Source organism: Bombina bombina, chromosome 3 (assembly GCF_027579735.1).
Source record: "Bombina bombina isolate aBomBom1 chromosome 3, aBomBom1.pri, whole genome shotgun sequence".
Classification (NCBI taxonomy): domain Eukaryota; kingdom Metazoa; phylum Chordata; class Amphibia; order Anura; family Bombinatoridae; genus Bombina; species Bombina bombina.
This window is the reverse complement of record NC_069501.1, coordinates 573,799,006-573,814,662: the sequence shown is the minus strand read 5'-3', so window position 1 is coordinate 573,814,662 and position 15,657 is coordinate 573,799,006. Positions and strand designations below refer to the sequence as shown.

At 36.4% G+C, this 15,657-nt stretch overlaps 1 protein-coding gene across 1 annotated transcript in view; it reads left to right on the top strand.

The window, feature by feature from the left end:
* Positions 1-1,380: 1,380 nt before the first annotated feature.
* GRIK3 (glutamate ionotropic receptor kainate type subunit 3) overlaps positions 1,381-15,657 on the top strand; it is a 934,988-nt gene continuing 920,711 nt past the window's right edge. The window contains exon 1 of the mRNA XM_053707131.1: positions 1,381-1,943. Coding sequence (XP_053563106.1) covers positions 1,829-1,943 — 115 coding nt within the window. The 5' untranslated portion in view covers positions 1,381-1,828. The remainder of the gene's footprint in view (positions 1,944-15,657) is intronic.

The following is a 15,657-nucleotide window of genomic DNA, read 5'->3' as shown; positions in this document are numbered from 1 at the left end:
AGTGACTGAGCTAGGAAAAAAGAAAGAGAAAAGCTATACAGTAGCAGCAGAAGGAGAGACAGTAGGCTGAGATAGCTAATATCTGGTAACAGCTTTTTAATCACACATTTGCCCTATTGAACCAGGTCATGTACATGAGTAAAGTTCCTCAGTTCCTGTTAATGTATTCTATGTCACAAGAGATTTCGGTCTTTTCTTCTGCTTACTGGAAACTTTTTTATATGAATAATCTATGGTATTTAATTTATAATATTAGCAATTATGTTTACTCTTATTTAAAAAAATACTGTTTAAAATATTATGAGAGAGAGTGTGTGTTTATGTGTGTGTGTATGTGCATTTGTGTGTTCATGTATATATATGTGTGTTTGTGCGTGTGTGTGTGTATTTATGTGAGTGTATGTGATTGTATGTGTGTGTATCTGTGTGTGTATGTGTGTGTATTAGTGTATATGTGTGTGTGTTTGTGCATGTGTGTGTTTATGTATCGGTGTGTATATATCTGTGTGTGTGAGTTTATGTGTGTTTGTGCATGTGTTTGTGTGTGTATTAGTGTAAGTGTATTAGTGTATATGTGTGTCTTTATGTATGTGTTTGTGTGTGTGTGTATGTGTGTGTATTAGTGTGTATATGTGTGTATGTGTGTTTGTGTGTGTGTGTATGTGTGTGTATTAGTGTGTATATACGTGTGTGTTTGTGCATGTGTGTTTGTTTATGTGTGTATGTTTTAGTTTGTGTGTGTTTGTGTATGTGTGTGAGTGTGTGTACGTGTGCACGCATACAATCAGACCATCAAGATAATAGTATTCTATAAGAGTTAATCAAAGCTATTACTTTTTAATATGGATTAGAGGTTTGTGCATTTTCCTATTTATCAGCAGTGAGTACTAGTATAAAAACTCAGTCATTCCACTACAACTTGCCAAGACCGAATTCATACCCTTAGTCAGCTTTATCCAAGGCCAACATCACAGCCACTAAACCATGATTCCTCTTGTTCTGTGAAGCCTTAGCTTCCACTTACACATGCATGTGTCACACAGCCAGCAGTACGCTGCCAAAGCAAACTCTGCCAGGTTCCTCACACCAAATAAGTAGCTATGTAGCCAAAGGGAGGGAGTGCTGAAGCCGCCTTGCATGAACTCGATCCTGACACCCATGTTGTAAATGCCTGGGCTACCGTTTGTAATCCAGCATCACCCTCTTGTTGATCTCCATTTGCAGTCCAGCCCTCCACCCCCAAAGACTACACACACAAGTGGATTGTATTGCGTTCGCCCACTGAACAAATCACAGTCATGAGATGTTAGCTGCTTTGCATGTGGAGCAGGCAGGCTGCTGAGTGTGTCTGCCTTTGTCAGTCTAATTCTTTCACTTCTGCAAAATCTCTGAAGCTATAGAACTGGATATATACATTTTTTTGTTCTCTCTTATTCATGTGCAGGATGGCTGCTGCTACTGCATCTATCTTTCTCCAAGCCCCAGGGAGCTCCTGATCTTTTATGTTTGGGATTCCACTCCGCAGCTTTGCTAAGGACCAGTTGATAGCATCAATGAGGACTGCATCTAAGCTTCCAGTCTCCAGCAGGTGAATGGGACTGGGAGACGAAAAGACCAGTGGAAGAGAGAAGCTTGTTTTTTATGTGGTTATTAGTAACAACTCACCTTTTGTTTTGTGATGCTGAGGCTTGTGGAGTACCAGCTAACGTGCAGTGTAGAATCATTCAGCTGTGACTGTCTTGGGCTATCAATGGAATCTTAAACAAAGCTAAGGAAATCCCAGGGAATCCCATATTAACTTAACTTTGAGGGGATTTTGTTTCTAACAATGACACATTACTGGCTGTCCTTGCGGAGTATGGTATTAGAATACTGGGCAGTATTACTCTGCTATGTCTTCTGGCTTCAGAACTGTCAAGGAATGCCACACGTTATCCGCATAGGTAAGTCTAATTCTGTACATGGTTATTTTTTCTTGAACACCCCCCCCCCCCACACACCCAGGCTGGCAAGATATTCAGAAATGTATTGCAGAGCATTGAGTCACTAGATAGTCCAGCACACAAGGGGTTAATTGCCTGAGTCTTGTTAAGAGAGCACCTTTAAGAATGGGCTGCTGCTATTCCCCAGATTATTATGTATGACCTGTGCAAAGGACACTCTCCTAGTGGTGCCCATGTACATTCAAGTTAAATATAGTGTATTCATTTTCCACTTCAGTGCAGAGTTAATTTTAGCTGTCCCTAGGGAGATACACACTAAGAGATATGAGATATGCAACGTAACTGTTCCCCCATATATCAGGAAAGGGACTATTATTATTGATCAACATTTCACTATTGAATAATATGATGTAAAGAACTTTAAGAAGTTTAGCTTCAAATATGAGCTGCTATTAAAGCACACAAATTGTTAAAGAGAGAGACATTTTGATTAAAGCTAATGAACTACAAATCCAGCTCTATTCTGGAAGAGAGAGTACAGATTATGTTTAATATAGATTTTATTTTTAAATGTTAATGAAAGTATCAACACATCAATCTTTTGTCTTCTGTGATTTATCAGGCAGACAGCAGCATGTTCTGTCCTCTGCAGTTTTGTGACTTGTGTTGGTAGATAACGGGAGCGCACTAATACAATATGACATTTCACCTTGCTCATGACTAACTTTGCCTTTTTTATCAACCGAGAAAAAATGGGATAGATATTGACAGCTTCCTTTTAAACTGTGTTCTTTTTTTAAAATTATAATTTGTCTCTTCTTTCTAATCTTGGAGGACCACTATCAATCATCTTCATAAAATCAAATTGGAATTAGCATAAGAGATTATTGACTGTTAAAAACAGGACACAGAGAAGCTATCAGCATTAGGGAACAGGGAACTCAAAGGGGGTCATTACCTGACTCTGATTTAACATGACCCACTTCAGTTAACTATGAACTGTTTTCATTCTCACAAATCCTGCAACATATTGCAGAGCAATGTCCTGCTGGTTATTTCTGGTGAAAAGAGGCTACAAGGTTGCATTGCATGATTAGATTTTTTTTTTCACCATTACCCCTGAGATATAAATGTCTGATTATTTTCTTATAACACCAGACAAGAATGTTTTTTTTTTTTTTTATTGAAAAGTGTTTTTGTTAGAGTTAAAATTCAGTCTTATCTGTGATATTTGATGTTGATCTTTTTTTTTTTAGAAAATTAAGTATTCACCTATTAATCTATATACTGTACCTGTCTATGTATATATATATATAAAAAATAAGTAAATAAATGTGTTTGTGTGTGTGTGCGTTTTGTTGTATTATTATTTCAAGTAGTTCTGTCAAACACTTAATGATTGCTATGTCTGATCTTGAAACCCAAGCAAACAAATGATATGTGCGCTTAAATCAGCCTCCAGTATATTATTTTCTTACAAAATAGATTTTACTGTAAACAAAGCATTGTCAGACCTGTTTTAGAACTTACGCAGCAGCGATTTTTAACCAGATATCTGTATGCAGGATGCAGAATTCTTCCAATAAGAGCAGGTGCAACAGCTATATAGTGAGACCATTGTATTGAATATGATTTGTTAAGAAATGTGTATCTAAAAATAACTTGTCAAGTGTACATTGTTTATTTTGCTTCTACTGTACAATTTGCTTTGTTTAAACAGCAATCATTTCTTTTAAGAATAAAATACAAAACATAAATACTAGTGTATATAATATGAGCACCTCCATAAAATAAGAAAAAGCACCCTCATTCATATGGTTAAAATATAACTTATTTCCCAAATATCTGCTGCATTGCATATTTGTACTAGAATTTTCACTATGTATAAAGTTTATTTGAAAATGTATTTGCTTATGTGTCATTCTCCTTTTACCTGTGTATGTGAATAAAAAATCTGCTTTTATTAATAGGAGATGTATGTTAAAATATTAATTATATGCAAATGTCTTAAGTCTGTCGTTATTTTACCTGCACTTAAAATCTACCATGACAGAATACTTTGTGATTGCAGGAGTGTTAAATGCTTTGAAAAAATAAAGATCATGCATATGATCCCTATTACCTTAGGCTATAACACTAATAATATGTGGAAAAAAAGGCAAATGCGCATTTAATATTAAATTACGGTGTTCCTTGACTGCTGTATTTTTGAAGTTTCAGGATTATATTAACCAAATAATGGACTAAAAAAATTGTTTTATTGTACAGTTGTCTAGGGACTGTGGTGATAGGGCACATTCTAGTGATGATATATTCAATACCAGGCGTACTGTGCATTACTGGCCACTACAATTACTGGCTTAAACCTTTGGGCACTTTTTTTTTACACTTGTTCCATCTCTTAACTGTTTTAATTTTCATAATATAACATTCATTATCCCTCCCAAGTTACAATATTATATAAGTTTGTGTTCTGATGCTAAGAAATTTACAAACTCCAAAAACTGTTATGTGACTACCCAACTAAGCCAATATAAGCTAAAATAGCCAAAAAACCTGTTTGGTATCATGATGTATATCAACTAAATATATGTTAGAATCATATAGGAACTGTTTTTTTTTACAGCAAATAATGAAAACATAGAGTTGCTTCATACAGACTGTAAAAACAAACAAACAAAAAAAAATCACTGAGGGCCAAATAAGCTTTGGAAGAGACACGGGAAGAGACAGACTAGATTGGCCTAGAAATTCTCATCTGCCATCATGTTTATGTTTGCATTCAGTTAGTGGAAGGAGACTTTTAGGGATGTACAAGAGTCAAGCGCCATCACATGTCAAAGAAGAATGTTAAGGTTTGTGTATGTCTGTTAAAAGTTTTACTGAGTTAAAAATCCTAATCATATACCGTATATTTAAAAAAAAACTTCAAATGGCTGTGACATGGGATTGGAAATGTTTTGAAGACAAAGAAAAAAAAAACCATTGGAATATTTATATCTAGATTATGGATTTTCCTTTGTATACCTACACACCGCCCCTAAGTTTGGTCTTTCTGTCAGTCTTTTTGACCTCCTGCTTTTACCCTGTATCCTAACCAGCCATAGGCAGTTGTTGTCAGTTGTCGTTGTGTGTATGGCTATTTTCTGTCACTCAAAACTGACATTATTAGAGAAATAGCTTGTGCCCTGAAACTAAAGAAATATAGGTTGAAAAAAAAACACTTTCAAATTGTACTTTAAAAACAAAATGGTCAATGTATTGGTCTTCTTAACGCAGTAAAGTCTAGTGCCCTACTGTACTTTAGCTACTTTATGATAGATTGCCACATGTGCATAAATAGATGGAATAAAATAATAGTAGTGAAGAACAAGGTTCAATCAGTGGTTATCAGAACAAGAAGAATATAGAGAAAACGGTCCCCTCTGTTAACCTGCGCAAAGAGTCATTCAACAGAGATAAAAAAAGGGTTGTTATTTTTTAACATCCCGGTGGGACTTACATGGCTGTCAGGCTGAGTTTTCTCTGGAAGGTAAGCAGGACTTGCCTCTGTCAGAGCTGGCTGCAGCCCAGCATTTTATTGTCTCTTAGCTTCTGAGACGTACTGTATAACAGAGCAGAGCTTAATATTCAACCCTGATGGATGTAGTACACTAACTTCCATCCTACGGGACCCCAGACAAACAGAAGAGACACAAATAGCGAAGAGGGACAGCACAAAATATGTATAATAAGTTATTTGAATTTGGATTCCAAGCTTTATTGCTATAAACTACTTAACATAATTCTTTATAGCAAAATATTTAGGGCTGTCGAAAAAAACATGTTTACAGATTACATATAAAATGACAAAATGATTTTGATTTAATAAGCATTCATGTACAAAGCTTTTTTATGTTTCTGTAGATCAGCAAACAATTAATAAACCAAAATTTGTTTACAGCTAGCATTTTAAAAGGGGTTTTGAATCCTGCATACATTTTTAGGAGCCCAAATGAAACAACGTGCATGCATTTTTGCATCAAGACATTATTCCTTTGAGATAGATAACATTAAAATTTAGTTTTTTAAAAAATAAAAAAAAAAGACTTAAAGCATGGAGTGCACTTCTGCAATTAAAAATTGGCGTGTGGTGTATTTTATTTATTAGCAATTGTTTGTAAACAGTAAAATATAGTAATATGCTCCATTAGATAATGAAACTACTACTAATAGAAAATAATAATAAAAAATGCCTATTTAAACCTGATATTGACAAGTGTGCTCTACAGAGCTGGCAAACTATAAAATGATGCCTTGGTTTTAAGGTGTGGAATTTTTAATGCATTGCCTGTGTACATGAAATTATGGTTCTATCAGCAATAGGAAGGGCAACAAACACTTGAAGGGCATATGATATTACAATTAACATATAGTAAAAATGTGTTAAATGGTGAGCGTCTTACATTTTCAGTATTAATATGTTTTTATTCAGCTAGTTGTTCAACACACAGATTTGTTAAACATGTGCTAAATCAATGACTGTGAAATGATTGTGTTTAATGCTATTATGAGGTACCATTTAATGAAGATATAGCTGTTTCTAAGTACAGTAAACAATGACAAATGAGATTTTACACATTTCTAATATATGTTTATTTCAGTATTCTTATTTCATTTAAGATAAGACCAGCCGTGTTAACCATATTATAAGAATTTCCTCTGCCAGAAATTAAGATAGTCAGATACGTTAGTGTATATTGCAGAATAGTCCGTGTAAGCTCAGACCAGATATAAAATACCTGTTGGACCTGCAACCACTACAATTTTGTTGCAGGGGTTCCATATCATTGTGAACAGATTAGCTTTGTCCAAATCTTGTTTTATATTGACAAAAGACTAAGATCTCTCTTTAGTGGTGAGAACACCTATTGGCAGATCCATCAGCTGCCCTGTTCCTAGTTATAAACCTACAGAGTATCACATCTGTAAGAGCGTGTGTGAGAGTGTTTAAATGTGTAAAATCATAGGTGCCAAGTCCTGATGCTCATAGCAAACAGCAGTTTTCTGATAGAACAGCGGTTGAGCAAGTTGTTCAGTTATACTAAAGCAATGTGTTTTAACACCAGGTTGTGGCACCATAGTGCCACACAGATCTAGGGCTGAGAATACAAAATACTAGATCAATCATGATGCCTTGCTTTAAGTCAGTTTTTCCAGACTCCAGTACTTGGAAAACACCAACATGCTCTATTTTAGAATATCTAACATACAGCACAGTTCTTATAACCAACTGCTTAGTAATTGTGGTTTTATAAGCTGTTCTCATCCAAGGAAATCCTAAAAGGTTGGCCTTGTAGTAGGTCCTGAATGTAGTTTGAAAAAAACTGTTTTACACATACATCTTGAAAATGTTTAGTAAACCATGCCATTTCTTCATTTAATAGAAAACTAAGTTTGCTCCAAAGCTAATAATAATAATAATAATAATGATAACATTTAAACATCAAACTATCCCTCTCATTTTTAGCCCAATGATCTAAAGTTCTCCACTCTAATAAGATTTTGTAAGCAGTCTCTTCAATACTGTACGGTCTCTTAAACAATTTTGCTTGAAAGCTGTTTTATATAGCTATACAAACTTCTGGAGGTAAAGTATAGACACCTACATTGAAATATAATTGTTAAAAAGCCCCCAAAGATTTTGAGTGATTTCAGGTCCGTGCAGGCAAGTTTTTAAACATCAGGCACTTTCAGTCCATTGAAATCATTTAACTTATATAGTGTGCACTGGGCTTGGAATTTAACTTTACAAGAATCATAATAAACTGTCCTTGGCACAGTCAGAGATTGCTTGATGATTTATTTACTTTGTAAATGTATCTCATTCACTGGACATTTGCACACAGTGGTTGCTGGACTATAGCTATGTGTAATACTGGACAAATAGAACCTTTAATACATATCATATTCCACAAATGAAAGTACTTTGGATTTGTCGGCCAATATTGCTGTTCAATTTTTTTTGCTTTTTCAACCATCACAACAATTTCTATATATAAAATAAAAATCCTTAGGAACCAAACAGTTTTGTGAAGACACTGAAGTGAAATTGTTGCCGCTTCTAATACTTTGGAACACTATATCGATGCAATGAGAAGGAAGTTCATGGAAGCTACTTTAAAAACAAAAATCTGATTTCCGATCATTTAGTTATTAAAGTTAAAATTCAGAACTTTGACTTCCATATAGAGTGTATATATATATATATATATATATATACACTGTGTGCAGAATTATTAGGCAAATGAGTATTTTGACCACATCATCCTCTTTATGCATGTTGTCTTACTCCAAGCTGTATAGGCTCGAAAGCCTACTACCAATTAAGCATATTAGGTGATATGCATCTCTGTAATGAGAAGGGGTGTGGTCTAATGACATCAACACCCTATATCAGGTGTGCATAATTATTAGGCAACTTCCTTTCCTTTGGAAAAATGGGTCAAAAGAAGGACTTGACAGGCTCAGAAAAGTCAAAAATAGTGAGATATCTTGCAGAGGGATGCAGCACTCTTAAAATTGCAAAGTGTCTGAAGCGTGATCATCGAACAATCAAGCGTTTCATTCAAAATAGTCAACAGGGTTGCAAGAAGCGTGTGGAAAAACCAAGGCGCAAAATAACTGCCCATGAACTGAGAAAAGTCAAGCGTGCAGCTGCCAAGATGCCACTTGCCACCAGTTTGGCCATATTTCAGAGCTGCAACATCACTGGAGTGCCCAAAAGCACAAGGTGTGCAATACTCAGAGACATGGCCAAGGTAAGAAAGGCTGAAAGACGACCACCACTGAACAAGACACACAAGCTGAAACGTCAAGACTGGGCCAAGAAATATCTCAAGACTGATTTTTCTAAGGTTTTATGGACTGATGAAATGAGAGTGAGTCTTGATGGGCCAGATGGATGGGCCCGTGGCTGGATTGGTAAAGGGCAGAGAGCTCCAGTCCGACTCAGACGCCAGCAAGGTGGAGGTGGAGTACTGGTTTGGGCTGGTATCATCAAAGATGAGCTTGTGGGGCCTTTTCGGGTTGAGGATGGAGTCAAGCTCAACTCCCATTCCTACTGCCAGTTTCTGGAAGACACCTTCTTCAAACAGTGGTACAGGAAGAAGTCTGCATCCTTCAAGAAAAACATGATTTTCATGCAGGACAATGCTCCATCACACGCGTCCAAGTACTCCACAGCGTGGCTGGCAAGAAAGGGTATAAAAGAAGAAAATCTAATGACATGGCCTCCTTGTTCACCTGATCTGAACCCCATTGAGAACCTGTGGTCCATCATCAAATGTGAGATTTACAAGGAGGGAAAACAGTACACCTCTCTGAACAGTGTCTGGGAGGCTGTGGTTGCTGCTGCACGCAATGTTGATGGTGAACAGATCAAAACACTGACAGAATCCATGGATGGCAGGCTTTTGAGTGCCCTTGCAAAGAAAGGTGGCTATATTGGTCACTGATTTGTTTTTGTTTTGTTTTTGAATGTCAGAAATGTATATTTGTGAATGTTGAGATGTTATATTGGTTTCACTGGTAAAAATAAATAATTGAAATGGGTATATATTTGTTTTTTGTTAAGTTGCCTAATAATTATGCACAGTAATAGTCACCTGCACACACAAATATCCCCCTAAAATAGCTATAACTAAAAACAAACTAAAAACTACTTCCAAAACTTTTGGGTTCATTGAGAACATGGTTGTTGTTCAATAATAAAATTAATCCTCAAAAATACAACTTGCCTAATAATTCTGCACTCCCTGTGTATATATATATATATATATATATATATATATATATATATATATATATATATATATATAAAATACACTTAATCTGATGGTAATAGGTTATTATATAATAACAGCATATAATAATTTTATATATATGTTACGGGTAAAGTAAGAAATCCAGGTAATCCTAGGAGTACCCTGGTTAGACAGACATTACCAAGGGGCTGTGGGTAAAGCCTAATGTATTGTAATTTCCCCATCTACACTATTCTTTTGCCTCCGCCTGGGTGGTTCAAGGAAGGTGCCCCACAAATCCTCTGGCATCCACCCCACCCCTTGAACCCCACAGGCAGAGGCAAAAAAAGATAGTAAAAATCGGGGAATTACAATGCATGCTATATGTTTGATGCAGTGACTCTGCACTCTGAGGGGATTTATGAACATACATTGGGTTTTACCAACAGCCACTTGGGTAATGTACGTTTTACCCCGGTAATCCTAGGATTTACCCAATATCTGACTTTACCCATAACACACACACACACACACACACATATATATATATATATATATATATATATATATATATATATATTAGGGATGAGCGAATGTGTTTATATTCGAATTAGAATGTTAGAACGAATGTTATTGTAGAAATTCGGTTTACATCATAGAATGTTGAACAAATATTTTTAAAAATTCTATTATCGAATGTTATTTACAGTTTTTGACTGTCACTTTCAAATTCGAATGTGACATTCGAATTCGAATATGACATTCAAATTTGAATGTGACATTCAAATTTGAATATTACATTTATAAAACACAGTATTAGACTAGAAATACTATTTCAAATTTGAATGTAGCATTCAAATTTAAATACTACTTTTATTAAACAGTCGTAGACTAGAAATACTATATCGAATTTGAATGTTACATTCAAATTCAAATGTATCATTCTAATTTGAATATTACATTTATTAAACACAGTTGTAGACTATAAATACTATTTCGGATTTGAATGTTACATTCAAATTCGAATGTCACATTCAAATTCGAATATTACATTAAAAAACACAGTATTAGACTAGAAATACTATTTCAAATTTGAATGTGACATTTAAATTCGAATGTAACATTCAAATTCGAATATTAAATTTATTAAACAGTTGTAAAACTAGAAATACTATTTCGAATTCAAATGTTACATTCGAATTCGAATTTAGCATTCAAATTCGAATATTACATTTATTAAACACAGTTGTAGACGAGAAATACTATTTCGAATTTGAATGTTACATTCAAATTCGAATGTCACATTCAAATTTGAATATTACATTTAAAAAACACAGTGTTAGACTAGAAATACTATTTCAATTTGAATGTGACATTTGAATTTGAATGTAGCATTCAAATTCGAATATTACATTTATTAAACACAGTTGTAGACTGGAAATATTATTTCGAATTCGAATCTTACATTTGAATTTGAATGTTACATTCAAATTCGAATATTACATTTCGAAACTGAATGAATACCTAGTTAAACATGCTATTATTCAAACAAATATTTTCAAATTTTATTGAAAAATAAACAAAAATTTGAAAATAGAATGTTAGAATGTTATATAAACAGTCGAAATTCAATTTGATTGAACGAATGTATCAAAATTCATTTTAAATTTCAAATGTTTATAATGATTCGCCTTAACCCCTAATATATATATATATATATATTTTATTTTTTATGTATATGTTTTACAATAAAGAACAGTCCTAAATATGTTTCTTAAATGTGAACTAACTTGCCACAAGCCATTGTCTAAAACCATTTGCTTTTAGTTGCAAGAAAGCCCCAAAAGATATTGATTTTTATTCAGGATGTGTCTGCCTCTACATGAGTGCATGTGTACAAGATTCTCTGAGAGTCTCAGAATAGTCTGTGCTACCTGGCATAGCAGCTTCAGTAATAACGCAAGATAAGAAAAGGTCTATAAACAACTGTGATGAACAACAGAGAAATTCAAAATGTGTAATTCACAATTCACATGTGTAGCTCTAAAAAGCTAGGCTAAAAAAGAGAGTATGTTAAAAATAAAAAATAAACACATTAAAATGTAACATTCATGATTCAGATAGAGCATGCAATTTGAAAAAGCTTTCCAATTTACTTCTATTATGAAATTTGCTTTGCTCTCTCGGTATTGGTTATTATTATTATTATTATTATTATCATTTATTTGTATAGTGCCGCCAAATTCTGTAGCACTGGGTACAATGATAGGGGTATATAATGACAAAGATTTTGATAAAATACAAAACATAACAAAACTAAACAAATCTAGTACAGGAGGAAGAGGGTCCTGCTCCGGAGAGCTCACAGTCTACAGGTTTAAGGTGCAGAGACATAAGGTTTGGGTAGCTTGTTACATCGGTTGTAGTTGCAGCAGTGAGTCAGGCAGTTTATGTATTAGTTTGGTTCGGATGAGGGATGGAGGAAAGATAGTAAGCCTCACTGAATAGGTGGGTTTTCAAGGAGCGTCTGAAGTTATACAAGGTTGGAGACAGTCTTATGGAGCGGGGTAGAGAGTTCCAGAGGACAGGAGCAGCATGTGCGAGGTCTTGGAGGTGGGAGTGGGATGTAGAGATAACAGGAGTGGAGAGACGTAGGTCAGAGGTTGATCGAAGAGGACGGGATGGGGAATATTTCATGATGAGAAAGGAAATATAGTTGGGAGCTAGACTGTTTAGTGCTTTGTAAGTTAGGGTTAATACTTTAAATTGTATTCTGGAGTGTATGGGGAGCCAGTGTAGAGACTGTCAGAGCGGAGCAGCTGATGTAGATTGGCGACTTAGGTGGATGAGTCTAGCAGAAGCATTCATAATAGATTGGAAGGAGGAGAGGCAGTGTTTTGGAAGGCCATTTAGGAGTAGATTGCAATAATCTATGCGTGACAAAATGAGGGAATGAATAAGTATTTTTGTAGTTTTTTTTAATAAGGAAGGGACGAAATCTGGAAATGTTGGGTAGGTCTGAAGGGCAGGATTTGGTAAGTGCTTGTATATGTGGGTTAAATGTGAGCTCTGAGTCTAGTGTGACCCCAAGACAGCAGACCTGAGGTGAGGTGTTAAGAATAGAGTCTCCAACCATTAAAGAAATGTCAGGTGTTGGATGTCTCGAAGAGGGGGCGAATAAGAAGCAGCTCAGTTTTTGACAGATTGAGTTTGAGGTAGTGTGAAGACATCCAAGAGTAAATTGCTGAGAGGCAGTTGGAAGTCTGGTTGAGTAAAGAAGGAGAGATATCAGGCGAGGAAAAATAGATTTGGGTATCATCAGCATATAAGTGGTACTGGAATCCAAAGGAGGCTATACGTTTTCCAAGAGAGGATGTATATAGAGAGAAAAGTGAGCCAGACAGAGACAGAGCCTTGTGGTACTCCAACTGAGAGAGGCATAGTATCGCAAGATATGTTGTTAAAGGAAACTGAAAAAGAGCGGTTTGAGAGATATGAGGCAAACCAGGAGAGGGCTGTGTCTCGGATGCCAAATTAATGTAGTATTTTTAGAAGGAGATGATGGTCGACTGTGTCAAAAGCAGCGGATAGGTCAAGAAGAATTAGTAAGGAGTAGTGGCCTTTTGCTTTAGCTGATAACAGATCATTTGTTACTTTACAAGAGCAGTTTCTGTTGAGTGTTTATGGTAGAAACCAGATTCTAGTGGATCAAGTAAGGAGTTAGTTGTGAGAAATTCAGTTAGCCAATTATAGACCAGTCGCTCCAATAATTTTGAAGCAAAGGTTAAGTAAGGAGACCGGTCGATAGTTAGAAGGCGTGGAGGGGTCAAGCGAGGTTTTTTTTAGGATTGGTATGATTGACGCATGCTTGAATGTATCTGGAAATGTGCCAATGGTGAGAGATTGGTTAAAGATATGAGATAGGGTAGGGGTTAGTGAAGCAGAGAGAGAGGTAAGAAGTTGTGAAGGAATAGGGTCAAGTGGGCAGGTTGTGAGATGAGTCAAGGACAGGAGTACAGAGACTCCTTCCTCTGTTACAGGAGGGAAGTAGCATAGAGTTTTTTTAATAGAAGGGGTGGGTAGGATTGCTGTGTTTGAAAGATGTGAGGTGCAGATATCTTTTCTAATAGTGTCAATTTTATTTTTGACGTGAACAGCAATAATCTGAGCAGTGAGGTTGGTAGTGGGCGGGGGGTGCAGGTGGACGTAGAAGGGAGTTAAAGGTTGAGAACAGCTTTCTGGGGTTGAATGCATGAGATGACACAAGGGAGGAAAAATAGACTTGATTGGCCAGGCTGAGCACAGAGTTGTAGGACTTAAGGGTGAATTTATAATGCCGGAAATTAGCACAGGTGCGTGATTTCCTCCACTGCCATTCAGCAGCCATGAACATAGCTGAAGATATCTGGTTTGTTTGGTGTGCTACGGTTGCAGTCAAGTGATTGATGTACTGCAAACAGTGGAGGGTGCAGTTTTGTCAATTGTTGATTTTAGAGCCGAATTATACTGTAAAGCAATGAGGTTTGGGCAAGAGAGGGATGAAATGTCAGAGAGCAGAGGATTCAGTTGAGTGGAAAAGTCTGTGAGATCCAAGTCATCTAAATTTCTGTAAGGTAACAGTTTCTTCGGGGCTTGCAAAGATGTAGCAGGTAGAGTAAGAGAGAAAGTTAGTAGATGGTGGTCAGAGAGAGGAAAGGGGAATTTAAACTAAGTTGGAAACGGCTCAGAGATTAGTTAAGACCAGGTCTATGGAGTTGCCTTCATGGTGGGTTGGAGATGTTGTCCACTGGGACAGGCCAAAAGAGGTGGTAAGGGATAGAAGTTTAGCGGCAGCAGGCATATTAGAATTATCAAGGGGTATATTGAAGTCCCCTAAGATGAGAGAAGGGACATTACAAAGAGAAAATGTGGAAGCCAGGCTTCAAAGTAGTCCAGAAATTGTGATGCTGGGCCAGGGGGCCGATAAATAACTACAAAGAGCTAGAGGGGAGAAGAAGCGGATAGCATGAACTTCAAAAGATGAAAAGGAAAGAGAGTGGGTGAAGGAATGCAGTGAAAGGTACTGTGTAGAGACAGGAGAATTCCTACTCCCCCTCCTTGTTTGTCCCCTGGCCTGGGAGTGTGGCTAAAGTGCAGGCCACCATAGGACAGAGAGGCTACAGCAGTTATGTTAGAGAAGGAAAGCCAAGTTTCAGTGAGGGCTGACAGGTTAAGTGAACTTGAAATAAAATGATTGTGAATAGATGTAAGCTTATTGCATACAGAGCGTGCATTCCAAAGAGCACAAGAGAATTGGGGTGTACTAACTGAGGTGCAGTTAATGAGGTTTAGAGGGTTACGTGGGCAAGGTGTATGAGGTGTCATTTAGGGTAGTGAGCTGAGAGAAGCAGAGGGTGGACCTGGGTTAGGCAAGACATCCCCAGCTGCAAGAAGAAGAAAGATGGTGAGCGAAAGGAGATGAGAATGTGTCTTATGTGAGTGTTTAAGTTTAGGATCAGTGAAGCATGGCTGGCTGAGGGATGTGAGATAAGAATAGAGTTCATGTGTGTTGTAGAGGGGGGAAGGTAGGAGAGAAGGAGAGATATGAGTTGTCTGAGTGCTGTTTATGTAAGGAAGAGCTGTGACTTTAAAGAGAAGGGAGGGAAAGGTTAATGCAGACATTAGAAAGTGTAGCATGTTTGCAGTTAATTTGGGAGATTTGAAAGTACTTATTTCTGTTGACCACTGCTTTGTCTAACTCCCTTGTTATAACTCCCTACACTTATGAACTAACACACTTAAAGAACTACACATGCTGCACTGATCTCCAAAGCAAGCTTGATGTAACAAGCTAAGGGTATACAATTCAAAAGTAATAACAGTCACATGATCCTAATTAGCAAAGGTCATAAATTAAATCAGGATCAAACAAGGCCTGATCAAACAATGCA